A 27,669-nucleotide genomic window follows, 5' to 3' on the forward strand; every position below is an offset into this window, starting at 1 on the left:
CACGAGAGAGAAGACAAACTTTTCCTCCAAATTTGTGTTATTCTTCTACAGTGTAGACTTGTTTCTGTTAAGTGTCCTGTCAGAGACTGTATTTCCTACCTTCCCTTGTATGGCCATAATTTATCTGAAATCAGCAGGGCATATTTGTGTGGATTCATTTTTGGTCTTTTGTTCTGTTCCATTGATCTCTGTTTATCACTGTGCCAGTACCAAACAATCTTGATTACTATAACTACATAGTAAATTGAGAAATTGGATAGATCAATTCTACCTACTTTGTTGTTGTTGTTGTTGTTGTTGTTTGTCTACTTAGGGCTGCACCTGAAGCATATGAAAGCTCCCAGATGAACTTCCCTCAGGTGAGGAGTCGAATCAGAGCTGCAGCTGTTGGCCTACACCACCGCCACAGTGACGCAAGCTCCAAGCCACATCTGCAACCTCTACTCTTTTTGGATTTTTTTTCCCTGCCTCAATTGATATGATTGTGCGATATTTTGATTGATTTATTTTATTTTTTGACAGTGAACCAAGCTTGCATCCCTGAAATAAACTTCACTTGGTCATGGTGTAATAGTTCTTTTATGTATTTTATGTATTGATCAGTTCTATTTGCTAATATCTAGATAAGGATTTTGCAAATATATTTGTGAAGGTTATTGATGTGTAGTTTTATTTTTGTATTCTGTCTGATTTTGGTGCTAAGGCAGTACTAGATTCATAAATGAATTAGAATTATCCTATTTATATAAATTTATATTGCACCTTTTAAACTTGACATTGTATTCTGAATTTTTTTCTGTGCAATTAGATAAACTTTGAAAACATAATTTTAAAGTCTGAATTATAGTTGTAGGAATGTACTCCTCTTTAACTTTTTCTTATTGTTTATCATTTTAAAAATTATTATTAATTCTGGAGTTCCTGTGTGGCTCAGTGGGTTAAGACCCCGACTACTATCTGTGAGGATGTGGGTTCCATCCCTGGCCTTGCTCAGTGGGTTAAGGATCTGGCATTGCCACAAGCTGCGGCATAGGTCGCAGTTTCAGCTCGGATCTGGTGGTGGTGTGGCTGCGGCATAGACCAGCAGCTGCAACTCCAGTTCATCCTCTAGCCTGGGAACTTCCATGTGCTACAGATGTGCCCCTAAAAAAAAAAAAAAAAAGATAAATTATTACTGATTCTGTGTCTAGTATTTTCCTATATAATCCTCGTGAATGCCTTATTTATCCTTAGAATAATTTTAAGAAATCGAGTTTTTATGTCAAATGATAAGAACATTTTAAAGTTTTTGATAAATCCCAATTTATCCTCCAGAAAGAAGGTAGCAAGTAAGTAATGCCACAGTTGTGTGTCTATGAGAATACCTGTTTCATTATATTCTAACTCCTAAATACTATTGTTTGACTTGGTATGGTTTATTCTGTTATTATGTGGTATTTATTCTTATTGTGTAGTTTTGTTCTTGTGCCAGTTGCTACTGTCCCAAGCATTCTTTAGAAGAGTATTTGTAAATTTCCCAGATTCCAAATTTGCTGTTGTTATTAACCTTTATTTGATTTTTCTCATTTTATTACATGTTGGTCAAATAGGACGGCCCATATAATTCCTACTTATTATAGTTATGTTGGTGGTATGTTTAGAATATGCTTAATTTTTCAAAAAATCCTGCAATATTTTTATTAATATTTTTAGTGAGTCTGTAAAAACTTGAGATGGTATCTTATTTCTCCTTTATGTCTAATATTTTTTCTTTACAAATATGTGATGTGATACATTCTATGTATATAGGCGTGTGATATTCTAATTTTAAACTTTTTTTATCCTAAGAAATTTTGATTTTCGTTTCGTCCATTGTTAATATTGCTGTTTTTCTTTTGTGCTTTGGTTTTGCTTGCTGTATCATTATCTGACCTTTAAATTTTTGTCTTTAATACATTTTACTTTCTATAGTATATAAATAGAACATAGTTGCGCTTTATTTAGCATTTCACCCAAACTGAGACTGTCTTTTACATGGGTTTATGAACTGATCCTACATTTGCCATCTTGTTTTATGATTTTGATTTTTTATTTCAAAAATTGATTTAATATATAAACTGTTATTTTGTCATTTTTTTCCCCTTGCCAGGGGTTTTTAGGCAAATTTTCTGTTTCATTTCTGCCTAAAGTTTTACATATTCCTTATGAACCTGTAGAAATTGCTAATACTTATACCCACCCACTAAGACAGGACTTCAGTTCCCTATAACGTTCACCTCAAGTATTTCTAGAAGTTCTGAGTGGGAGAGAGGGGCCTTGCTTTGTCAAGTGCCATGTAAGGATCCCCTTTTTCCCTTACTTTGACTTCCCCTAGCGTGTGTCATTGTGTTTTTCAGGCACTTCAGGCTTAGGCAAGAGTGGCTTTCCTTCTCCTGAGAAGCAGTGGGTTTGCCAGGCCCTGTGGTGCCTATAGCTGGATATTGCCTTGACCCTGCTTATCTGTTTTCTCATCAGTCATTGCAGCCATTTCATTCTGTGTGATCTAGGCATTAGTATTAGCCTCCTTAAGGTGTATTAATGACACAGTATTCTCTTGTGCAATGGGACATGTAAAATGCTTGCATTTTAATAGTACTGCTGAAAATGAAATTCATGCTAATCTATAAGCAAAGCTGTGCATTCAGCTAAATTCATCCTAACTCATTAGGCTATCATTGCTTTCAGTACTATTCTGCTGCTGCTAATTGTGTGAAAGCCTTTACTGTTCTTTTTAGCTTATTGGTACTCCTGCTAACATTATCTGATAGGCTGTTGTGAACCACTAGTTGATCTAAGAATTTATATATACAGACACATTTTAATCCTTGTAAGAACCCTGTGGGGTAGGTATTACCCCCTTTTATGAATGAGAAAAGAAACTGAGGCTGTAGAGAGATTAAGTGGAAATAGGCAAAGGAGAAGTCTCCAAACAGAAGTATTTACCAGTCCTTACATTTGTGGCCTGCAAATTGACACCCTGAGTCCCTGGCCAGTTAACAATTGTTGATAATGTTCCTCTCTATGCCATACTGTGTGAGGTTTTACCCCTCTTTGGCAGCTGTAGGGAGAGAACAACTCATTTTCAGCTCTAGGTTATTGTGAGCAATATAATTTAATTCAACTCATAAGGGCTGCTTTCAATCTAAGTGCCCTTATTTTCAGGGATAATGATAGGTAACAGAGCCAAATCAAGACAAATACATTAACATTGATTTATTTACCCTGACCAGGTGAAGGTCAGAGAGAGAAACAATGGATTCTTAAAAATATATACTATACTTCAATTTATGTATTTAAAACTGGGGGAAAAAAATCCCACTTTTATTTCCATTCTAAATTCAAGCCAGATTTTCACAGTAGCTGTGGGGAGAAGCTTATCCCATCCCTGAGACTCTCTTAATGTTGCTGCTTCCATGTCTATGTGAGTCTTAGACCTCATTATACCTGCTCAATGTACCTGAATATTTCATTGTCAGTTACTTTTCTTACACTCTCCAATCATGATCATTTTATGAACTTTATAAACAGGAGGAGGGACTTTTTCTGGGATATTTGGTGATACCTGTAATTCTTCTATCAGAGTCAGCACACATCAGAATACTGCAGCTTTCAAAAATGTACTGTTTCTTCTTTCTTCACCCATTTCTACTACAACTGTTCTTTCTCAGGCTGCAGTGTAGCTTATAGCCTCTTTTTCACCTCCTATGTTAAAAAAGGGAGCTTAATGAGGACACTGTTAGCACAACTGATAGAAACCTAAATTGAATTTCCTATTTGTCTCCTTTAAGTATACTGCTGGATAGAAGAATAGGGGTTGAGCTCAGCTTAGGGAGATTTGCTCAGCATCATTTTTCTTTCTGGTGTTGATATGTGCTTCTCTTAACTGTCAATTTCATGCTCTCAGATTAGCTTTTAACAGCACCTTGGGAGAGAGGTTGGGCTGCCTGCAATGTGGGGCTCATGTATTTAGCAATATGATGGAAAGAACACTTTTTTCTCCCCTGGTTCTAGTTTTAAAAAATTCCAGAGAAGGACTCTGATTGGCTTGTACCAATTTTAGGTCCATTCTGGGTAAATTAGTTTGGCCCAGGGAGCAGAGCGATATGATTGACCTTGCTTGAGTCTGGTGCTCAACTCTTGACCACTGGTCCATGGATATAGGGTCAGATAGGAAGATGACAACTCTCTTTCCAATCAAATTGTTTAGTTTTCCTAAAAGAGGGTAGGGGCTCCTAATCCCAGGAGAAACAAGAGGTTTTAGAAAGATGAAGTAATATATACCTGATATTATTGATGATTTAGATATAGGTGGTCACTTATTAAAAAGACTTTAGAACAATTTAAGTAAAATTATCAGGATATGAACTAAGGTACAAGGAGCGAGATGGAGGGGTGATTTGACATTCAAAACATTTAAGAGGTAGCATTCATGGAGTTATAAGCAAACTATTAAAAATCAAGTTAGCTATGCAAACATCACCCAAATAAAATAAACCGTCTGCTTTGTTTGACCCTTTTGAACATGTTCTCACTGTGGAGCATGGAATTTTAGTTTTTATTTATTTTTCTGCACCTTCATTTACATAGTTATTGTCATTTGTTCAGTCACCTGAAACATTTTCTGTCTAGAACAAAGTAAAGGACATATGGTTATTGACAATTTGTTGTTTCAAGCTGTTAAACACAGAACAGATTTCTTGAATGCCTCTCTATCCTGCCTCCACACATAACCAACTGAATATAAAAAGCAGTATCCTTGACTCATTTCTGACTGTTCTTGGCACAATGTCAGTGCTACTTGCACTAAAAACTTTTATTGGTTTATCTGTGAATAGAATTATTCTGTTGCAGTGGTACACAGGGAATAGATTAATGTGATTATAGATTTATAATAGAGATTGTAAATTTCTCTTTGGATTGGTTAATGCATAGAGCTTAATACTACCTTCATATTTAGATGCGGATTCTTATGTAATCGTGAAAACATTTTCTGAATTAAAATAAAGAAGACCTTTTTAGGTATCCTTGAGATCAAATTTCATAATGGTACTAATTTATTTATCATTTGCCATTTTAAAAATTGCTGTCATTTGGACTGATGGTTGAGAAGTAATTGTGGGTAAAGCTGCTGGTGCCTTAGCACAGATCAGGGTAGTGGCAGCACTCTATAGCAGTAGTTAGTGTATTTTTAACCATCTTGCTCTTTCAGAAAAATAAAAAAGCCACTTTCACTAAACTGTTCCCTTGATAAACAGTAATGGTTATTAATTTTATTAATTTTTGACCCTCAAGAAAAAATATTTTTAATATTCTGCGTGAAGAAATTGGATGTATACATAAACCACTTTTGATCCATACTGAAATACAGTGCAAGTCTTAGGAAAAAGCTCATGTATAGTTGTTTGAATTGTAAGTCAGTTAAATGCGTTTTTCATGGAATACCATTTTTACTTAAAAGAATCACTAACAAACTATGGTCATTCAGATGTGGATATTTGGCTGTCATTTTCTTTAAGCCTATCATTTAAAAGAAATGACAACTAGCAGTAGTTGTTGCCAAAGATAAAAATTCAAAAGAAGATAAAATTACAAATAAAAATTAGAATTAGGAACTTGGAAAACTATTAACCATCTTGAGCTTGACAGCTTCCCAATACCTAATAGACTATTCTGATGAAATTGGTGGTATTTGAGAAATGGGATCCTTTTGATGTGGTGTAATAGAGTCAGCATTTGGAAGGGCTGCATAACTCAGTGAACTAATATTTTTCAAATGATCCATGAGTATCATGTTACAAAATCATGCATGGATAAAATATTTATATGAAATCCAAGATAGACCAGTGGGTTTTAGTGTTAACAGGGTAACAAAAAAAGTTCATTGGTAGAAGTTTAAAATTATATATTGCAATGAACTTTTAAGAAACTTGTCAAGTAAAGAATATATACAATTACATTAAAGGTAATTAAACTACTATACCATTTTCCACCTAAATATACTTTAAGCAAAGGGCACATAGCATATTGAAAATTGAAGCAAATGTATGAATACAGCTGCTATTCATAGACATTAGAGATTTTTTAAAATGTAAAACATCTCTCACTAATTTTTTTATTGTTTTGGAAAATACAGTGATTTTTATCATCAAGATCATATTTATTTTAACACATAAATAATTTGTTATATTAAAATTTTTTTAGGGCTGCACCCGTGGTATATGGAAGCTCCCAGGATAGGGATCCAATCAGAGCTGCAGCTTCCAGCCTACACCACAGGCACAGCAGTGTGGGATCTGAGCCGCACCTGTGACCTACACTACAGCTCACGGCAACACCAGATCCTTAACCCACTGATTGAGGCCAGGAATTGAACCTGTGTCTTCATGAATACTGCTTAGGTTCTTAACTCACTGAGCCACAAGGGGAACTCCTGTTATATTTAAATTAATAAATATTTTAAAATTTGTCATTTTAACTTATGACAAATATTTATCGATATAACCTATTTACGTAAAAGTGTTTTAGAAACTTTAATAATTTCTAGGAGCTGAGGGGTCCATGAGACCGAAATGTTTTGGGAACTTCTGGCATATAGTATAAAAGTCAAACCTCTATATATGGTCCCAAAGTCCTTCTAGCAGTGGCTTCTGCTACCTCTCTTATGATCACTCCTATTTCATTTCCTCTCCATCAAAAAACCCATACTGTTTTACCTCTCTGTACCTTTGCTTGGTGCTCTCCTTGCCATAAATATCCATTTTCTTTCAGCTCTTTCTCTCCCACTGCCTCTTGGGACATTTATCTGTACAATACTCTTTGTCATAGATTGCTCTTTATCTGAAATTAATAGAAGGACTCCAGGTTTCTTATACTTATTGCTTGCATGGTATGTATTTTTCCATCCAATTCCTTTCAGCCTACTTGTATCATCATATTTAAACTTGCTTTCTCTCAGATATCGTGTAATTGGAACTTGTCTTATTAATCCATCTAAAATTTCTGCCTTTAAGTGGTAATTTTTAGTTTACTAACATTTAATATAAATATGATTGATTTTAGGTCTACTGTTTTACTATTTGATTTCTATTAGCCAACTCTTTATCTTATCCTTTGTTCTTTTGGTTTAATTGACTATTTTTAAGAATCCATTTTAATTTATTCACTGGCCTTTTTGTTATATATCTTTTTCTTTTTTTCTTTTGTTACTCGAGGGCTATGGTTCTCAAATTTTAGTATGTTAACAGAATCACATGATCTTTTTTTCAGATTCCATGTATAAGCAATATCATATGATATTTTGCTTGTATGTGAAATTTTTAAGAAGATACGAATGAACTTATTTATAAATCAAATAGACTCATAGACAAAAAACAAATATGTGGTTACTAAAGGGGAAAAGTGGGGGAAGGGACAAATTAGGAGTTTGGGGTTAACAGATACACACTACTGTATATAACACAGATAACCGATAAGAACCTACTGTGTTGCACAGGGAACTGTACTCAATATTTTGTATTAACCTATAGAGGAAAACAATCTGAAAAATTACATATATATGTGTATATATATAACCTGAATCACTGTGCTGTACACCTGACACTAACACAACATTGTAAATCAACTATATTTCACTTAGGAAAAAAGAATCATATAAAGGATTGTTCTATTTTTATTTTTTATATAATGATTTTTATTTTCTTCCCAAGCACCCCACCCATCCCACTCCCTCCCCCTCCCCCTTGACATCCACAAGTCTATTCTCCAAATCCATGATTTTCTTTTCTGTGGAAAGGTTCATTTGTGCCATATATTAGATTCCAGATATGTGATATCATATGGTAATTGTCTTCCTCTTTATGACTTCACTCAGTATGAGAGTCTCTAGTTGCATCCATTTTGCTGCAAATGGCATTATTTTGTTCTTTTTTATGGCTGAGTTGTATTCCATTGTGTATATATAACACATCTTCCTAATCCAATTATCTTTCGATGGACATTTGGGTTGCTTCCTTGTCTTGGCTATTGAGAATAGTGCTGCAATGAATATGCAGGTGCATGTCTCTTTTTTAAGGGGAGTTTTGTCTGGACATATGCCCAAGAGTGGTATTTCTGGGTCATATGGTAGTTCTATGTACAGATTTCTAAGGTACCTCCTTGGTGTTCTCCATAGTGGTTGTACCAGCTTACATTCCCACCAACAGTTTCTCCACACCCTCTTTAGCATTTATTATTTGTGGACTTATTAATGATGGCCATTCTGACTGGTGTGAGGTGATATCTCATGGTGGTTTTGATTTGCATTTCTCTATTATTTTAATCAGGGATGTTGAGCATTTTTTCATGTGCTTTTTAGCCATCTGTATTATCTTCCTCAGAGAAATGTCTATTCAGGTCTTTTGCCCATTTTTTCCATTGGGTTGTTGGCTTTTTGGCTGTTGAGTTGTGTAAGTTGTTTGTATATTTTAGAGACTAAGCCCTTGTCAGTTGCCTCATTTGAAACTATTTTCTCCCAGTCTGTAAGTTGTCTTTTTGTTTGTTTGTTTGTTTCCTTTGCTGTGTAAAAGATTGTCAGTTTGATTAGGTCCCATTGGTTTATTTTTGCTTTTATTTCTGTTGCTTTCTAAGACTGACCTGAGAAAACGTTTGTAAGGTTGATGTCAGAGAATGTTTTGCCTCTGTTCCCTTCCAGGAGTTTGATTGTGTCTTGTCTTCTATTTAAGTCTTTCAGCCATTTTGAGTTTATTTTTGTGCATGGTGTGAGGGTGTGTTCTAATTTCATTGCTTTGCATGCAGCTGTCCAGGTTTCCCAGCAAAGCTTGCTGAATAGACTTTCTTTTTCACATTTTATGTTCTTCCCTCCTTTGTCAAAGATTAATTGACCATAGGTGTCAGGGTTTATTTCTGGGTTCTCTTTTTTATTCCATTGGTCTGTCTGTCTGTTTTCATACCAGTACGACACTGTCTTGATAACTGTGGTTTTGTAATATTGCCTGAAATCTGGGAGAGAGATGCCTCCTGCTTGATGTTTGTTCCTCAGAATTGCTGTGGCAATTTTGGGTCTTTTGTGGTTCCATATACATTTGTGGATTGTTTGTTCTAGTTCTGTGAAAAATGTCATGGGTAATTTGATAGTGCATTGAATCTGTAGATTGCTTTGGGTAGTATGGCCATTTTTACAATATTGATTTTTCCAACCCATCAGCATGGAATATCTTTGTATTTCTTTACATCTTCTTTAATTTCCTTGATTAATGTTTTATAATTCTCAAGAATATATCTTTTACCTCCTTGGTTATGTTTATTCCCAGGTGTTTGATTTTTTGGTGTGCAATTTTAAAAGGAATTTTTCATTCACTGAGTCTTGGGCTGGTTCTGAGAATTTGCATTTCTATTAAGTTCCCAGGTGATGTTGACTCTGCTTGTTTGGGAACTATTCTTTGATGATCACTGTTCTAAGGATTAAAATATACATCCTTAATTTTCCAATCTACTTAGAGTTAACATTGTACCATTTCACATAAAATGTGGAAACACTTCAATTGTATAGGTCCATTTATCCTCTCTACACAGGTTCATACTGTATTTCTGACATGTATTACATTATAACATACATTTTAAAACACACAGTGTTAAAATTTTTGCTCTAATCAGGCACATGTATTTTAATGTAAAAAAAAAGTCATTTGTATTTACTTGCATATTTACCTTTAACTATGCTGGTCATTTCTTCTTAAGATCTTATTTCCATCTTGTTTCATTTACTTTAAGCTTAAATAACTTTCTTTAGCATTTCTTGAAATATAGGTTTGCTGATGACATATTCCTTTAGTTTTCTTTTATCTCAGAATTTCTTTATTTTTCTGTCATTCTTGAAGAATTTTGTGCTAGACATAGAATTTCAAGTTTATAATTTGTTTTTATTTTTCCTTTAGCACATTAAAAATATTTAATTGTCCACTCTTCTCCTTTTGTCTGATGGGAGGTCAATAGGCATTGAAATTGTTTTTCTTTGTATATGGAGTCATTTTTCTCTGATCACTTTCAAGATTTTCTTTGATTTTTTTAGCAGGTGGATTATGATATGCCTAGTTATTTTCTTTCTTTAAAATACAAAATAAGAATCCTGCTTGAGTTTTGCTGACCTATTGAATCTAAATTTGTGCAATTCAGCTGTTACACTTCTAAATATTTTCTGTTTTATTTTAGGCTACATTTACATGTGTGTTAGATCTTTTGGTATTTTGTTACCCTAATATTATGTTCATTATTTTTCAAATTTTTTTTCTTTTTTAAAATTGTATAACTTATGTTCATCTCTCTTCATATTCATTGTTTCTTTCTACTTGTGTCCATTCTGCTGTTGGGTCCTATTTTATGAATTTTGTAGTTCAGATATTACATTTTTTAGTGTTATTATTTGATTTTACTTTAATGGTTTCATTTTTCTATTGAGATTTCCTATCTTTTCATTTGTTTTGAGCACGTTTTTCTTTTATTCAATAATCATAGTTATACTGGGAACTTTAAAATCTGTTTCTTAATTCTGACATCTGGGTTATCCCAGTTTGGTTTCCATTGATTCTCTTTTGTCTTGGGAATGTGTCATGTTTTCCTGTTTATTCATATGTGACATAATTTTGCATAATATCTTGACCATATTGTAGGAACTCTGGAAATTGTCATCTTCCTCAAAGTTATACATGAAAGGAGAGAACTTGCTGAATTGATCATACAGTCTGTGTCTCCTTTTAGTGGGTGGTAACTCAAAGCTTGGTTCAGTTATTTTAGTCTTACCTGGGCTTGTTGGAGTTTGCTCCATGCATGAGCTTTGAGTAGAGTTTATATACAAAATTCAGGCTTCCTTCCCTGGCTTTTCTTTTTCCTAAGATTACAAATCTACTTGTTTTTCAGTGGCTGTGGTTGCCCAAACCCTAACTTTTAGTTCTTCGAGCTTACTCTTTAGGTTTTCAATCAGATTTTTAATGTAGACTTTGACCTTCCCTCAGCCTAACACTGTGAAAGCAGGGTATCCACTCAGTGCCTCCTGGCAGCTTTGTTTTTATGTTTTTTTTTTTTTTTTCCAGAGTCTCTAGTTATTACCCGTGGGAAAGTTATTATAATAGGAGCTACTTTGCCAAAGCAGAACTCTCCTTTTCTTTCATTTTTCGATAATAAATTGCTTTTATTTTTATTTTTTTACATTTACCTTGAATTCATTTGGATTAAAATTTATATATGGCATGAGGTAAGTATGAACTTTCTTTCTCAAATCATTGAACTAAAATTTTTAAAATTATTTTTCCCCTGTAATTTTAATTACTCCTTTACAATTTTCTGGTGTTTGCTAATTGTGTTCTGTAGAGCCTTAGAGTTCCTCAGGCTTGCATCAGGCAGACAGCTATGACTATATTTTTCTTTAGTTATTTGTTAACTTTGTGATTCAGTGAACAGTGTTTGTTAAATCACCTACCACATGCTAAACACTATGCTAGAGTCACTGGAGATACAGTGAGTACTGAAATGAACATAGCCCTTGCCTCAGGGAGTTGCTGATGCCGTTTAGTGAGTTTTACATAGCAGGTTTCCATATACATGTTCCTTTTTTATATTGAAACTTGCAAAAAAACAGTGAGATTTAGAGACCCACTCATTTTGTGATGTTAAACAAATTCTTTGTTTTCTCCAAATATTCATATATTCTCATTTTATAGTGGGACAGTTGCCCCTGTTTTAGTACTTTCAGGATTAAATGAAATAACTTTATATGAAAGGTCTCAGCCCCCAATAATTAATTTATTTCTGTCCTAATTTTTGGTATATTTTTCCTATCGATAAAAGAACTGGAATTTTGGTTAACATTTCTCTGTCCAGTGTCATCTGTGTGTTTGGTACAGATTACTAATAACTTATTTAACTTTTCTTTCCTAACACTCTGTTGATACGACTTTCTTTAATATCATCATACCATCTTGCTTAATGCCAAAGGATTTATCTTGGTTTCCAGGGTGCTTAATCTCCTTTAATTCCTAACTATCCCTGTATCCGAAGAATTTCTCCATGCTTTTGATACTGTGACACTACTGTAATATTTTTCTTCTTTGTTTTCTTGCAAATCTCCTTTTACTTATCTTTATTCACTTTCATTCTTCAACCCACAAACTCTCTATGTATTTTCTCAAAACTTCCCAGCTCTTTTTTTTTCCTTTTGCCCTTTTTTTTGTTAAATAAATAGCTATCTATTCCTATCGCTTTATCTCTAACCTCTCTCATTATATGTGTCTATTGGAATCAACCCCACATTATCAGTTTTGTATAGGGATTCTATCCATTCATGCATTCCTTGATGTTTTCTTTTTAGCCCTTGTATGTAGTGTCTCCTCAAATGCTCTTCAGTGTTCTGATCTAAAATTCTGTTTTCTCTCTCCAGAATAATTCGAGTCTTTTTTCTTAATTTGGTTTCATAGCTTGTTTCACTTAGACTCAAAACCTTTATTCCTTCATCTTCACACTCAAAACCTTTATTCCTTCATCTTCACACTCTCTGTCCAGTTTAGTCCTGCTGCTTCTTGTTTGGAAGTATCTTATATTCATTACTACTTTCTTTCTCTACTACTGCTATCCAAGTCTAGTCAGCATGGTAGATGATTTGAAGAACCTTTGCTATTCTTTCTATTCCTATCCCTTTCTTCAGACCAGCTTGCCCAATATTATTACATTAGTAATCCTCCTAAAATATTATATTTATCTTGTATTGTCCTGTTCAACATTTTCAATGATTCATTACTTTTGGCAGCATTTCTTTCGAAGGAAAAATTTTTTCTTTTGGATTCCCAATATTGACATATATTATTTTAATTATAATGTAACTTAAATATATCCAAATCTAAAACTAAATATAAACTTTTGCACTTATAACTGTAAAACTAAAATAGTTTTGTATGAATTCATTTGTAAATTCATACAAACAAAACTGTAAAATGGATAAACTTTATTTATTTATTTATTTTGTCTTTTTTGTTGTTGATGTTGCTATTTCTTGGGCCGCTCCCGCGGCATATGGAGATTCCCAGGCTAGGGGTCGAATCGGAGCTGTGGCTGCCAGCCTATGCCAGAGCCACAGCAACGTGGGATCCGAGCCGCGTCTGCAACCTACAGCACAGCTCACGGCAACGCCGGATTGTTAACCCACTGAGCAAGGGCAGGGACCGAACCCGCAACCTCATGGTTCCTAGTCGGATTCGTCAACCACTGCGCCAAGACGGGAACTCCAAAATGGATAAACTTTAAATCAATATTAATGTGACAGAGGATGTTTGCCAAAACTTAATCAGTAAGCGCAACATGAATATTATACTGAGTGCTCAGAGTTCTGCTCTTGAAACTTCTGAGAAACCTTTGTTTCTATGGCATACTGTGATATCATCTGACTTTTACTTTGTACAAATGTATCAGTTGAGAAATAGATGTGTCCTTGTCTTTTTTTTTCCCCCCCATCCTTCAGCTTGCTACAATTAAAATAACCTATTTGGCAGAAGTAAGATAGTAAATAAAAATGCACATTCAAGTACTGATACTGCTTGGTGATTTGGGGTTATTAAGAAAGAATCAAGACAATCCAGAATATGGAGCATGGGGTGGCGGGTAAGAGAGAGAGAATTCTATTTCACATTAAAAAAAAGAAACAAAAGATTTTTGCAGAAAACAAATAGAATGTCAAAAACAGTTCTAGACCTCTAGAGTCTACAAACACCGTTAATAAAAATGGCTATTTATGGGATAAAAGCCAAATTCCTCATGTTGATATCCGAGGCCTTTATCAATTTGGATTAAATTTCTTTTTCTTTTTACTTTTTGTTTTCTTTTTTTCACTTTTTACTATTGTGTACACATGGTCACATTTTCCCCAGATCTGTGCCTTGTCTCTTTTTATACATCTGTCCCTGTAAAATCCCATCTATTTATAAGGGCCAGTTGATACCCTCATTTCTCCCTGAAGCTTCTGTCCCCTTTCCAGTTATAATTTGATTTCTCCTTCTTTGAACTCCTCTTTTGAACTCCTTCTGTATCTGATACTTTATTATTGCATTTTTCAACAGTGTTAGTTTAATTGTTTGATCTTTATATTCTTTACATCCATACACTCTAGAAGTCCTTAAAGGCAAAGTAGTAACTTGAAAGTATTTTGCATAATCTTCAAGATCATTGTTGCTGTTCCTAAGGCACTTACTGAGTGAATCCAATGGGATTTCAATATTAGGGGGTTAGTTTTCCTTGCAGAAATATGTGATTCCTTCATATAGAGTATAGGCAGAGTATTTTGATGTACAAAATATGCATTTCTCTAAAACTAAAATGCCATAGAAATTTTATATTTGTTCTGTATTTTTCAGGACTGCTGGGGAAGATCCTGATGGCAATCCGAGATGCAGGTTTTGAAATCTCAGCTATGCAGATGGTAGGTCATTTGCAATGAGTCATAACTTACTGAGAAACTGTGTGTGTGTGTGTGTGTGTTTTTTTTTTTTGAAGTATGCTTTAAAACGTTTTTCATTGAATTTTCTAGTTAATGCATTAAAAATAAAAAGATATATTTTCTGAATTTGATAACCTTATAATAAAAAAATGTTTTTGAAATGATTTTACCCATGAAATCTCTCACTAACAGAACTAAAATTCCAATGATACCTGTAATTTAAATTTATAAAGTAGGTTTATACAATTCATGGAACTTCAGTTAGAAAAGAAATATAGACTGAAACAATGCATTTAGTTCCTTCAAATAAAAAATAAAATTAAGCTAGGTAGCTTTAATGAAACTTCTGTTGTCTGAATTAATAACTAAGAAGAGAATCAGTTCAGATTTTCCCCTTGACCAGGGCCTTTTGCTTATTTCTGTAGTTAGCACATTTTAGCCCCTTTGTTGGTAGTCATTCCACTGGACCTTCAGAGCCCACAAACAAAATTGTCATGTTAGTACTAACTGCTATAGAGCCCTTCTATATCATTGTGTTATACTTACCAGTGCATTTGACAACAAATTGGGCAAAAATTATTAAAGGAATCAGATAAGTTATTTGTGTTTTACTATTATTGAAGACCCCAAGTCTGTGTTGTTATTATAGTGGAATACCAATTGGGGAAATAATTTTCTAACTAGTGTAATTTATTTACTCTTTTTCTGAAAAGGAATTCTTTTGATTTCTGTGAAGTCTTAGGATCACCCCAGATCAGAGGTCAGGGCACTAACTGAGGTTCTACCTATTTTGTATCCCTGCTTGGTAGGAATGCTAATAAGCTGAGAAAAGGTCAGAAATATCACCTAGTTTGCAGAGTCATCAGGCACAGCTTGGAGACTGATGAGGAAGCTGATATTTGAAAAATCTTACCTAGAACTGTAAAGAAACTGTTATCAAAATGTTCTCAAAATATTAGCTTGGTGATGTATTCACAAGGTCATAGGACCTAAGCCTCCTTAAATAATCATTGTGGAAATTTTAGATTTAAACATTGATCTAACTCTAGGCCTGCAGCCTACCATAGTGATTGTCCATAGTGGGTGCTCAAGAAAACAAGAATAATAATTTGAAAAAGGATTAATTGAATTTATAGGAGAGGCAATCAGAATCATTGTGATTTTTGGAGTGAGAAAGCTCTATTTCTGAATGATGGGTCTTCTGCTTTCTAGATAAGTGAGCTTGCCAGATTTTAATCATTCTTATGTTCAATTTTCTCAGCTCAGCAATGAGAATATTGTTTGCCTCAATGTATTATTTTGTGGATTAAATGAAATAACCCTTCTCAGTACCTTGTAGAATTTCCAGTGCAAGTTACTAAGTACATAATAAAGTGTATCTTCTGTTACTACCTTGTAGTATTAATAATGCAAGTTGTATTAATATTGAATATCATGCAAAATTCCCTCCTTGTAATAGTCATGTTGCCTATGAAAATAAATCTTCCAAAGTTTGAACTTTTGTCTGTGTAGACAGAAACTTCTCAGTGATCTTCAATCCTGGCAATAGTAAAGAAGCAAAGTAGGAAGAAAAACACAGTTGGAAAATCTGAGGCTATTTTTTTTTTTTAATTTAAGATTTTGGTTCTTGAGACTCTAGAGCATAATGAAATTTTATTTCTCGGTTTGAATCCAGCTTGGATAAGAATGAGTCCTTGTAGGTTTATCTTATTAGCATACTCTGACAATTCTTTTTGAAAAGTAGTAGAATTTCCACATGACTTGTGTAAGTGCTTTATTATGAACCAGACTAACTAGAGATTTTTCTGAATGCTTGGGAGGAAAAAAGAGTATTATTTCCAGCCCCCTCTACAAAATTTGAAGTACTTTTCCTTAGTTAAATTTCTTTCTGTTGCCATTAGTCTATCAATAAACAACATTGCATTGTATATGTCTTCTTTTTGTACTGAGAACAAGGTTTTATTCAACAAGGTGGAGTGTAATGGTTAAGAGCACAGTCAGATGCTTGAGATGGAAGGCCAGCTAGTGAAGGTGACATAACCCCTCTGGGTCTTCACCTCATCTGTAAATTGGGGTTGTTAACACTACTTACGTTGTTGTTACAATTAAATGAGATGATTCACGGACAAGACCTGGAGTAATGCTTGATACATGAGTGCTAAATAATGTTATAAATACTATTTTTGATAAAAATACTTTTTTTCATTGATGAGCTGACCTTTAATAACACTTTTTCTTCAAATAGTAATTTGTTCAAGGTTTACATTTAAAGTAAAGTATATCTAAGAGATCATAAATATTGAGTGCTAAGTATGTCTCATTCTGTTTTCCTTTGTTGGCTATGTTTTTTTTGTTTGTTTTTCTAAATATAGTTCAACATGGATCGAGTTAATGTTGAAGAGTTTATGAAGTTTATAAAGGAGTAGTGTCTGAATATAATGTAAGTATCAAAGTAAATGTAAAGCATTACTGCTGAAAACAACTTGTGTATTTCAGAACTTATAGATCTCAGTATAATTTGTAATCATGAAAGTATTTCTTAAAGTATCCATGATTCTCTCAATTACCAAATGATCATACCAGTGACTGAGGCATTCTTTTCTCTCAGATCCACTGGGTTAGCTTTAAAAATATGGTACTATTTCATTATGAAATAAAAATATACATGAATCCAAAGAACACTTTGTAATTATCAATGAATAATAAATAGATATATAGATATTATCTATGAATATTATAATATTCTTAGGATGGAAGATTGTCAAAAACACTTCAGAAAGTTGAAAGCAAATAGTTCTTAACTTCATAGCAAAACCTAATGTATACTTTAGTGACACAAATGCAGATGGAATCATCTGAAAATGTAACTGTGGCTGAAGAAACAATAGGACTTAAATGGAGTTAATCAGAGGGCAATGAAATATGTTCTTGAAAATAATACTATATTCAAATAAGCCAAATATTGTTCCTTAAAATAACACATAATAGATATTTAATCAGAGTTAGCCTCCTTTTATCAATATCTTAGATACATTTGTGCTGGTGGCCTGCCCCATCCATCACCTATGTTGTTTTATGGAGGATTTTGGCTTTTCTTTTTGCATAAAGTTCACTGTTATGAGAATGAGACCTGGTTCTCCTCTTCTTCACTTCTCTATGCCCTTTCCTTTCAAACTACTTTAAAAAAGAAAAAAGGCCCTGGTCCAAGAACTGACCTTTGTCTTATTTAGCATTACGTACTAAAGGCTAATAATGGAATACTGTATTTTGCATTCAGCATACTGGTAGTGTTCCACCCTTCTTTAGAGGAACTAGTGTGTTTTTTCTTTTGATGTAGCTTATGAAATTTTCATCTTATCAGCTTCTTCATTTTAGAGTTAGATCTTTTATTAAAGAGGAAATTTTCAAATGTGTTCTTAGTATCATTTCTTCAACTAGTGACAACTGTTTTCCATTTCTTAAATCTTTCTTCTATACATTTTCTTTTTTATGTGTTCAATTGATTTTTTAAAAATAAGATTAAAAGCAACTACCTTTGTTAATGCACATCTTATTATAGTTTTATTGTATATAAGATAAAGAGGTTCATGGCAACATATTTCACAGTAGCCTTGATCCTCAGTTACACTCTCATACAATATCAGGTAGTGTTGAATTTGGTAACAAATAGTAATTTGGGGCACTGATATTTTATGTACATGTTGCCCTTTGGAAATGTGGGTGGGCTGTATTTCCCTTTGGAAAACAGCTTAAAGAAAGCCTCATTTTTTTTTCTTTTTTTAGGTAACATTGCTTTATAACATTATATAAGCTTCATGTGTACATCATTATATTCCTGACTTTTAACGTCTTCTATATTGTGCTTTAAAAATACTATACATGCAGTTTTTAAATATATACAGTTACTTTTAGGATTTTTTGATCTTGGGATTCTGAAGGTAAAAATAAAAACATTTTGGGTGGGTATGTCATTTCACCTAAGAAATCAAGAATTTGAATGACAGAGGAAATATCTTTAATGTCAGGATAGCCCAGAAAGATTGGTGTTGATGTACTTTCTTCCTTTAAAGAAACGAAGGGCATCAGTAGGACATCTTCTGTAATTACTATTTAAATCTTGTAATAGTAACTAAAGAACCTGCTTAGGAGAAAGAACAGAGGGACTGTTTAGGAGAAAAAAAAAGATTATTTCAGAGTAATAATTAGTATTGTGAGTAATTTTTAGTAATGGTTATTATTTTTATTCCATTTTTAGTAATGGTTATAATTTTATTATATTAAAATGACTTTTTGATTTAAAACAAATATTTCATATTGTTGGTTTGTACCAGTCTGTTAATGGGAGAATGCATTGTATATATTAACCAGAATATATCAGTATCTAGGTGTCTTTATGAGATGTTACTGCGTTTATATGCTATACAATTTTATTTAGGTTAGGAAAAGAGGTTTCCAGGAGTTCGCATTGTGGCTCAGTGGTAATGAACCCGACCTAGTGTCCCTGAGGTTGGGGGTTCGCTCAGTGGGTTAAGGATTTGACGTTGCCATGAGCCGTGTAGGTCACACATGTGGCTTAGATCCCACGTTGCTGTGGCTGTGGCATAGACTGGCACTGCAGATCCAATTCACTCCTAGCCTGGGAACTTCCATATGCTGCAGGTATGGCCCTTAAGTAAAAAAAAAGTTAAAAAAAATGTAAAAATCTGTTTCCTTAAATTTTCCACAAATGTGAGTAAGAATGTTTTTATCCTCATAATATTTAATAGAGGTAAATAACATTCTTATGAATGGTATATAAACTCTGATCCTTTTAAAGTTTTTTTTTCCCCATTCATGACTCTCTTTCATTCAAAGCAAGTTGTGCGATGGTCTGTACTCATGTACTACAAATGCATATGATTATGATACCGTTCCCTGGGTAATTTGGGGTAGTAAGATTCAGATAGCAAATCCTGGGTCTCACTTGCCAATGTCTTTTGTGTTTCCTGATAAGTCTATTATTTCTTGGCGTTCCTGCGTGGCTCAGAAGAATTGAATCTGACTAGAATCCATGAGGAAGTAGGTATGATCGCTGGCCTCACTTAGAGAGTTAAGGATCCCATGTTGCCATGAGCTGTGGTGTAGGTCACAGGTGTGGCTTGGAACCTGCATTGCTGTGACTGTGGTGCAGGCCAGCAGCTACAGCTCTGATTTGGCCTCTGGCCTAGGAACCTTCATATGCCACAGGGTGCAGCCCTAAAAATACCAAAAAAAAAAAAAAAAAGTCTCCTATTTCTCATGAAAGTTTATATTCAGGACTCTAGTTTTAGGTTCAAGGAAGAGGTCAGTTTTTAAATGCTGCACACTAGATGATTCTTAATTTTGGAGCTTTATGTAATTCTTAAAGTTGTACCTGTAAATATACTCTTATGAGGCAATATAGTCTAAAGGGACAAAAACGGGTCATCTGATTCTTACTCGTTTAGCACAACACTTTACTGTTTTTGTCTTCTGATTCTTATTAATAAAATAAATAAGATATGTAAGATATTATTAGTGGTTCCATCCATTTTTGTGATTCTAAACTTAAAGATATCTTAGTATAAGGGTGTAGAGTTTGTAGTGTGGAATTTGTAGTGTGAAATAGTACAGCATCACTGACACTGTTGTATCAGATATTTTTTAATTCTACTCTAGTTCTAGATTTTCCCACACTATTTGTTTAAAATAATAGAATTTTAATATCTCACAAAACTCACTGCAACCAGCTTACAGCTCCCGACTCATTTTCCTGATTTTTTTGTTTTGCTGTGGAGTCAGATGCTAGGTTCCAATCTCAAACCCACCAGTTTTGACCATAGAAGTTATTTACCTTCTTTAAGCCATGGTTTACCCATATAGAAAATGGAAATACTGCTATTACTTTATGAGGTTGTTGTGGTGATTAAGTGAAATAAATCATGTAAAGTGGTTTCACTACTGAGAGTACTCAGTAAATATTAGCTATTATTGTTATTATTACTGTTATTGTAGATAACATAATTCGTTAGATTCTGTGTCAATCCTTTGCAGTTATAAAAATGTAATGATTCCTATCTCGTAGCTTTATCATGATCCAATTTTCTACCACACATATTTTGAGTATCTACTATGGGCCAGACAGCGTGTGGATACCAGGGAGACAGAAATGAATGAAAAAGCACATTATCTGCATTCATGGAGCTTATGTTCTGGTGAGGATAGATAACAAGTCAGATGTCATATTGCAACTACTTAAGGATGGTAGTCAAAGGGCTATTAAAGACAAGTGGGTTTTTTTTTTTTTTTGGCAGTTTTTAGTTAGTGACTTGTGAATTCTGAGTCCAATTTTTAAGGAACACTTTATGCTTTTGATGGAGTACTTTTTTCATTTTTTCTTTCCATTTTGTGCATTTTGTACTGCCTTCTATGTTTATAATTTTAATGATATTTGTTATTAACACTGAAAGAGACAAATGAGAGAAAAAGGGACAAAATTTACTCTTCTCTATTTGGATGACAGGTGTGTGCCTTCTTCTGTCCCTACTGACAACTTAGCTCTTGACATTTATGTGTAGGCAGTGCTTTAATATCATGAGACAGAAAACCCAACTCAACATAATTATCCATAAAAATCAATTTCCCATGACCTTTGTGAAATAGTGAAGTGACTTCAGTCGCATACATTTAGAGATTCTAAGGAGTAGAGTTCTGTGCACCACATTAATTATAAAGTCTTCTTTTTTTCACTTCTGGCATTTCTTGTAGGCATGATGACTGGGTTCAGATTAACATTTAAATATTGTTCTGTAATAAATTACCTTTATTTTATTTTGGCATTGTGTATATTAACCCTCCAAAATCTCTAAAATGGATTCTGGTTACCTGCAGGGTCTGGCCTCATCTCTTAACTGCTTTCCTGTGGTCTCATTCATCCCCTTCACTGATCTTCATATACCCCAATCATATGTCTTCCTCTAGGTCTTTATATTTATTTTCACTTCTGCCGAAAGTGTTCCATTCATTGAATGTTTCAGGCACTATGAGAGGCACTCTTCTTTGACCAGTTTTTCATTCCACCGCGTCACGTATTGGGTTAAGAACCCAAAAACAGTATATTTCTGTATCACCCCTCTTATTCTTTGTGCTATTATCCAACATTTTACATATATATATATATATATATATATATATATATATATAATAAACCCTATAGTACATTTTAAATATTTTTGCTTGATTATATTATTTTTTAGTTTCTGTTAAATATGTTTTATATTTGTCAGGTGTTTACTGTTGTTCTGGGTAGATCCATATATTCGTCTGGCATTATTTTTCTTCTGTCTGAAGAACTTCCTTTATGTTTCCTTAGTATAGAGTTGGTGGTGGTGAATTCTCTTAGATTTTGTTTGAAACTCTTTTTTTCTGAGTTGAAAGATCACTGATTTATATTAGTTTCAGGTATACAGCATGTTATTTGACATTTTTATAGATTATACTCCATTTAAAGTTATTACAAAATAATGACTGTATTTCCTTGTATTGAACAATATACACTTGTTGCTTATTTTATACATGGTGTTTTGTGTCTCTTAATCCATAATCCTATCTTGCCCATCCCCTGTTCCCTCTCCCCACTGGTAACCATTAGTTTGTTCTGTCTGTAGTCTGTTTCTATTTTTCTCTGTATATTTATTTTATTTTTTTAGATTACACATGCAAGTGATAATATACTTTTTTCTTTGTCCAACTTACTTCACTGAGCATAGGTCCATCCACATTGTTACAAATGGCAGAATTCCATTCTTTTTTATGACTGAATAAGTATTCTGTTATATGTATATACCACATCATCTTTATTCATTCCTCTGTTGTTGAACACTTAGGATGTTTCCATATTTTGGATATCAAAAAATAATACTGCTATTGGGATGCATGTATATTTTTGAATTACTGTTTTCATTTTCTTCAGATATATACCCAGCAGTGGAATTGCTGGATAATATGATAGTTTTATTTTTAGTTTTTTGAGAAACTTCCATACGGTTTTCCATAGTGGCTGCATGAATTTACATCCCCACCAGCAGTGTACCAGGGTTCCCTTTCCTCCACATCATTGCCAACATTTGTTTCCTTAAAGACTTTTTGATGATAGTCATTTAAGCAGCTGTGAGGTAGTAGCTTGCTGTGGTTTTTATTTTCATTCTCTAGTAATTAACCATGTTGAGTATCTTTTTGTCTGCCAATTGGCCATCTATATGTCTTCTTTGAAAAAAAAACATTTATTCAGTTCTTCTGCCCATTTTTTAAATTGGGGTTTCTTTTTGATATTGTGTCGTATGAGCTTTTTATTTATTTTTGGATATTAACCCCTTATCAGACATATTATATGCAAACATTTCCTCCCATTCAATAGGTTGTCTTTTCGATTTGTCGATGGTTTCCTTTGCTGTATAAAAGCTTTTAAGTTTAATAGGTCTCATTTGTTTATTTTTGTTTATATTTCTTTTGCCTTAGGAGAGAGAGATCCAAAAAAATATTGCTATGATTTATGTTAGGATTCTACCTATGTTTTCTTCTAGGAATTTTTTGGTTTCAAGTCTAACATTTGGGTCTTTAATCCATTGTGAGTACTTTTTTGTATATGGTGTGAGGAAATAGTTTAATTTCATTCTTTTACATATAGCTATTCAATTTTACCAGCACTCCCTATTGAGACTGTATTTTCTCCATTGTGTATTCTAGCCTCCTGTGTTGTAGATTAACCGACCATAGTGTGTAGGTTTATTCTGGGCTCACTATTCTGGTCCCATGATCTATGTGTCTATTTTTATGCCAGTACCATGCATTTCTGACTACTGTAGCTTCATAGTATAATATGAAATCAGAGAACATGATATCTCCAGCTTTCTTCTTTTTTTCCTCAAGATTACTTTGGCAATTCTGGGTCCTTTGTGGTTCCATATAAATTTTAGGATTATATGTTCTAGTTCTGTGAAAAGTGTCATTGATATTTTGATAAAGATTGCATTAAATCTGCAGATTGCTTTTCAGGATATCTTTCTATTTCTATATGCCGCCTTCAAGTCTCTTCATCAGTATTTTATAGTTTTCACAGTATAGGTCTTTCATTTCTAAGAAAAGGATAGCCACTCTCCCTACTTGTATTTAACCTAGTATTGGAAGTCTTAGTCACAGCAGTCAGACAAGAAAAAGAAATAAAAGACATCCAAATTGGAAGGGAAGAAGCAAAACTGTCACTGTAGGAAGATGACTTTAGGGTAGAAAACCCCAAGGTCTCCACTAAAAAATTATTAAAATTAACAAAATAATTCTGTAAAGTAGCAGGATACAAGATTAATATATAGAAATTTGTTGCTTTCTTATACATTAATAATGAACTAGCAGAAAGAGAGAGAAAAAATCCCCACTTAAAATTGAATCAAAAGTAATAAATACCTAGGAATAAATTTAACCAAGGAAGTGAATGATGTATACTCTGAAAAGTCTTGATTTTTCATTCATTTGGAAAATGTTTTCCAAATATTTTCTTGTTTGTTTACAGAATTGAAGGTAGACAGATTTTGTTGTTACTGTTTTTATCTTTGTTCTGCTGTTAGGTTATTTTTTTCTTCTTTTTTTTGGCTGTTTCTTTTCTTTTTTCTTTTTTTTAATTGAATTATAGTTGATATACAATGTCATGTTAGTTTCAGGTGTACAGCACTGCAATGCAGATTATATATATATTTTTTCTCTTTCTCAGATTCTTTTCCCTTATAGATTATTAGAAATTATTCCCTGTGATGTACAGTAGATTTTTCTTGGTTATCTCTTTTTTTATGTAGTAGTATGTATCTGTGAATTCAAAATTCCTATTTTATCCATCCCCCACCCCTCTTTCCCCTTTGGTAAACATAAGTTTGTTTTTTTATGCCTGTGAATCTCTTTCTGTTGCATCTTTCATTTGCATCTTTTTTTTAGATTTTACATGCAAGGGATATCATATATTTTGTCTTTATATGGCTGACTTCATTTAGTATGATAGTCTGCGTGCATCATGTTGCTGCAAATGGCATTATTTCATTCTTATTTATGGGTAAGTAATATTGCATTGTGTGTGTGTATATATATGTGTCACATTTTCTTTATCCACTCATCTGATGATGGATATTTAGTTTGCTTCCATGTCTTGGCTATTGTGAATAGTGCTGCTGTGAACACTGAGGTGCATGTATCTCTTTGAATTATGGTTTTCTCTGGATATATGCCAGGAGTGGGAATGCAGGACTATATGGTAGCTCTATTTTTAGTTGTTTTTTTTTTTTCAAGGAACCTCCATACTGTTCTCCCTAGGGGCTGTACCGATTTAAATTCCCCACCAACTTTGTAGGTGGGTTCCCTTTTCTTCACATCCTTCCTAGCATTTATTATTTGTTGACTTTTTGATGATGGCCATTCTGACTGGAGTGAGGTGACACCTCCTTGCAGTTTTGATTTGCATTTATCTAATAATTAGTGATGTTGAACATATTTTCATGTGTTTTTTAGCCACTGTCTTTGTTTTGTTGTTGTTGTTGTTGATATTGAGCTGCATGAGTTGTATTTTGGAGTTTAATCCCTTGTTGGTCACTTTGTTTACATATATTTTCTTCTGTTCTGTGGATTGTCTTTTCAATTTGTTTATGGTTTGCTTTGCTGTGCAAAAGCTTTTAAGTTTAGTTCCCATTTATTTGTTTTTGTTTTTATTTCCATTACTCAAGGAGATGGATCCAGAAAGATATCTCTATGATTTTATGTCAAAGAGTTTGGCTATTTTTTCCTCTAGAAGTTTAGAGATTCCAGTCTTACATTTAGGTTTTTAATCCATTTTGGGTTTGTTTTTGTGTATGGTGTTAGCTAATTTCTAATTTCATTCTTTTACATATAGAAGTTCAATTTTCCCAGTACCAATTATTGAAGAGATTGTCTTTTCTCCATTGTATATTCTTGCCACTTTGTTGTAGATTAATTGACCACAGATGCATGGATTTATTTCTGAGCTTTCGACCCTGTTCTGTTGATCTATATTTCTGTCTTTGTGTCAGTATCATACTGTTTTGATGACTATAGCTTTGTAGTATAGTTGAAAGTCAGGGAACCTGATTCCTCCAGCTTCGTTTTTTTTTCTCAAGATTACTTTGGCTATTTGTAGTTTTTCATATTTCTATACAAATTAAAGAAAATTTTGTTTTACTTCTATGAAAAATGCCATTGGTAATTTGATAGGGATTGCATTGAATCTGTATACCTTGGGTGGTATAATCACTTTGACAGCATTGATCTTTCCAATCCAAGAACATGGTATATTTTTCCTTGTGTTATCTTTGATTTCTTTTATCACCAACTTAAAATTTTCAGAGTACAGTTCTTTTGCCTCCTTAGGAAAGTTTATCCTAAGTATTTTACTCCTTTTGATGTGATGGTAAATGGGATTGTTTCCTTAATTTCTTCTCCTGACCCTTTTTGTTGTTAGTGTATAGAAATGATTTCTGTTTTGATTTTGTATGTTGAAATTTTTCCAAATTAGATGATGAGCTTTAGTAATGTTCTGGTAGCATCTTTAGGATTTCTACATATAGTATTACATTATCTGCAAACAGTGACAGTTTTACTTCTTTTCTAGTTTGGATCCTTTTATTTCTTTTTCATCTCTTGATTCCTGTGGCTAGGACTTCCAAAACAATGTTGAATAAAAGTAGTGAGAGTGGACACCCTTGTCTTGTTCCTGATCTTAGAGGAACAAGATCTTTCAGCTTTTTACTGTTGGCTGTGATGTTAGTTATGAGTTTTTCATATATGGCCTTTATTATGTTGAGGTGGGTTCTTTTCTTTGTCTACTTTCTGGAGTGTTTTTATCATAGATGTCGAATTTTATCAAAAGCTTCTTCTGCATTGAGATAATTATATGTTTTTAATTCTTTGATTTGTTGATGTGGTCTATCATACTGATTGATTTGTGGATAGTGAAAAATCCTTGCATCCCTGGGATACATCCCACTTGATCATGCTGTATGACCCTTGAATGTATTGTTGGATTTGGTTTGCTAGTATTTTGTTGAGGATTTTTGAGTCTATGTTCATCAGTATTATTGGCCTATAATTTTTTTTTATGGGTGTCTTTGTCTGGTTTTGGTACCAGGGTAATGGTGGCCCCATGGAATGAGTTTGGAAATATTCCTTTATTTGCAGTTTTTTGGAAGATGTTCAGAAGAATGGGTGTTAACTCTTCTCTAATTGTTTGATAGAATTTGCTGTGAAGCCATCTGGTCCTGGACTTTTTTTGGAGGGGAGTTTTTAAATCACAGATTCATTTTCAGTCCTTCATCTGTTCATATTTTCTGTTTCTTCTGGATTCAATATTGGGAGATTATACCTTTGTAAGAATTTATCCATTTCTTCTAAGTTGCCCATTTCATTGGCATATAGTTGCCTGTAGTAGTATCTTATGGTCCTTTGTATTTCTTTGGTTTTTATTATAACTTTTCCATTTGCATTTCCCATTTTTATGACTTGGGCCCTCTTCCCCCCCTCCCTTTTTTTTTCCTTGATGAGTCTGGCTAAAGGTTTATCAATTCTGTTCATTTTTCTTTTAGTTTTGTTGATCTTTTCTGTTGTTTTCTTTGTCTATTTCATTTATTTTTGCTCTGATCTTTGATTTCTTTCCTTCTACTAATTTTGGGTTTTGTTTGTTCTCCTTTCTCTAGTTGTTTTAGGTGTAAAGTTAGCTTGTTTATTTGAGATTTTTCTTATTTCCCGAGTTAAGAGAGTTAAGATCGTATTGCTATAAACTTCTCTCTTAGAAATTCTTTTGCTGCATCCCATATGTTTTACATAGTTATATTTTCATTTTCATTTGTCTCTAGGTATTCTGATTTCCTCTTTGATTTCTTTAGTGATCCATTGGTTGTTTAGTAGTATATTGTTTAGCCTCCACATATTGGTGTTTTTCAGTTTTCTTCTTGTAGTTGATTTCTACTCTCATATTGTGATCAGAAAAGATTCTTGATACGATTTTAATTTTCTCGATTTACGAAGGCTTTCTGTGTGGTCCAGCATATGATCTACCCTGGTGAATGTTCCATGTGGAGTTGGAACGCTCTGTAAATATTAAGTCCATCTGGTCTATTGCATCATTTAAGACC

General features: G+C 33.5%; 1 protein-coding gene across 1 annotated transcript in view; it reads left to right on the forward strand.

Annotated features, from left to right (window-relative positions):
- The window catches only part of NME7 (NME/NM23 family member 7), a 262,781-nt gene that overhangs the window by 98,792 nt on the left and 136,320 nt on the right, over positions 1 to 27,669 (forward strand). The window contains 3 exon segments of the mRNA XM_047783988.1: positions 14,409 to 14,473; positions 16,864 to 16,891; positions 16,894 to 16,931. Of these exon segments, the coding sequence (XP_047639944.1) occupies positions 14,409 to 14,473; positions 16,864 to 16,891; positions 16,894 to 16,931 (131 nt within the window).

This window comes from Phacochoerus africanus, chromosome 6 (assembly GCF_016906955.1).
Source record: "Phacochoerus africanus isolate WHEZ1 chromosome 6, ROS_Pafr_v1, whole genome shotgun sequence".
Taxonomy (NCBI): Eukaryota; Metazoa; Chordata; class Mammalia; order Artiodactyla; family Suidae; genus Phacochoerus; species Phacochoerus africanus.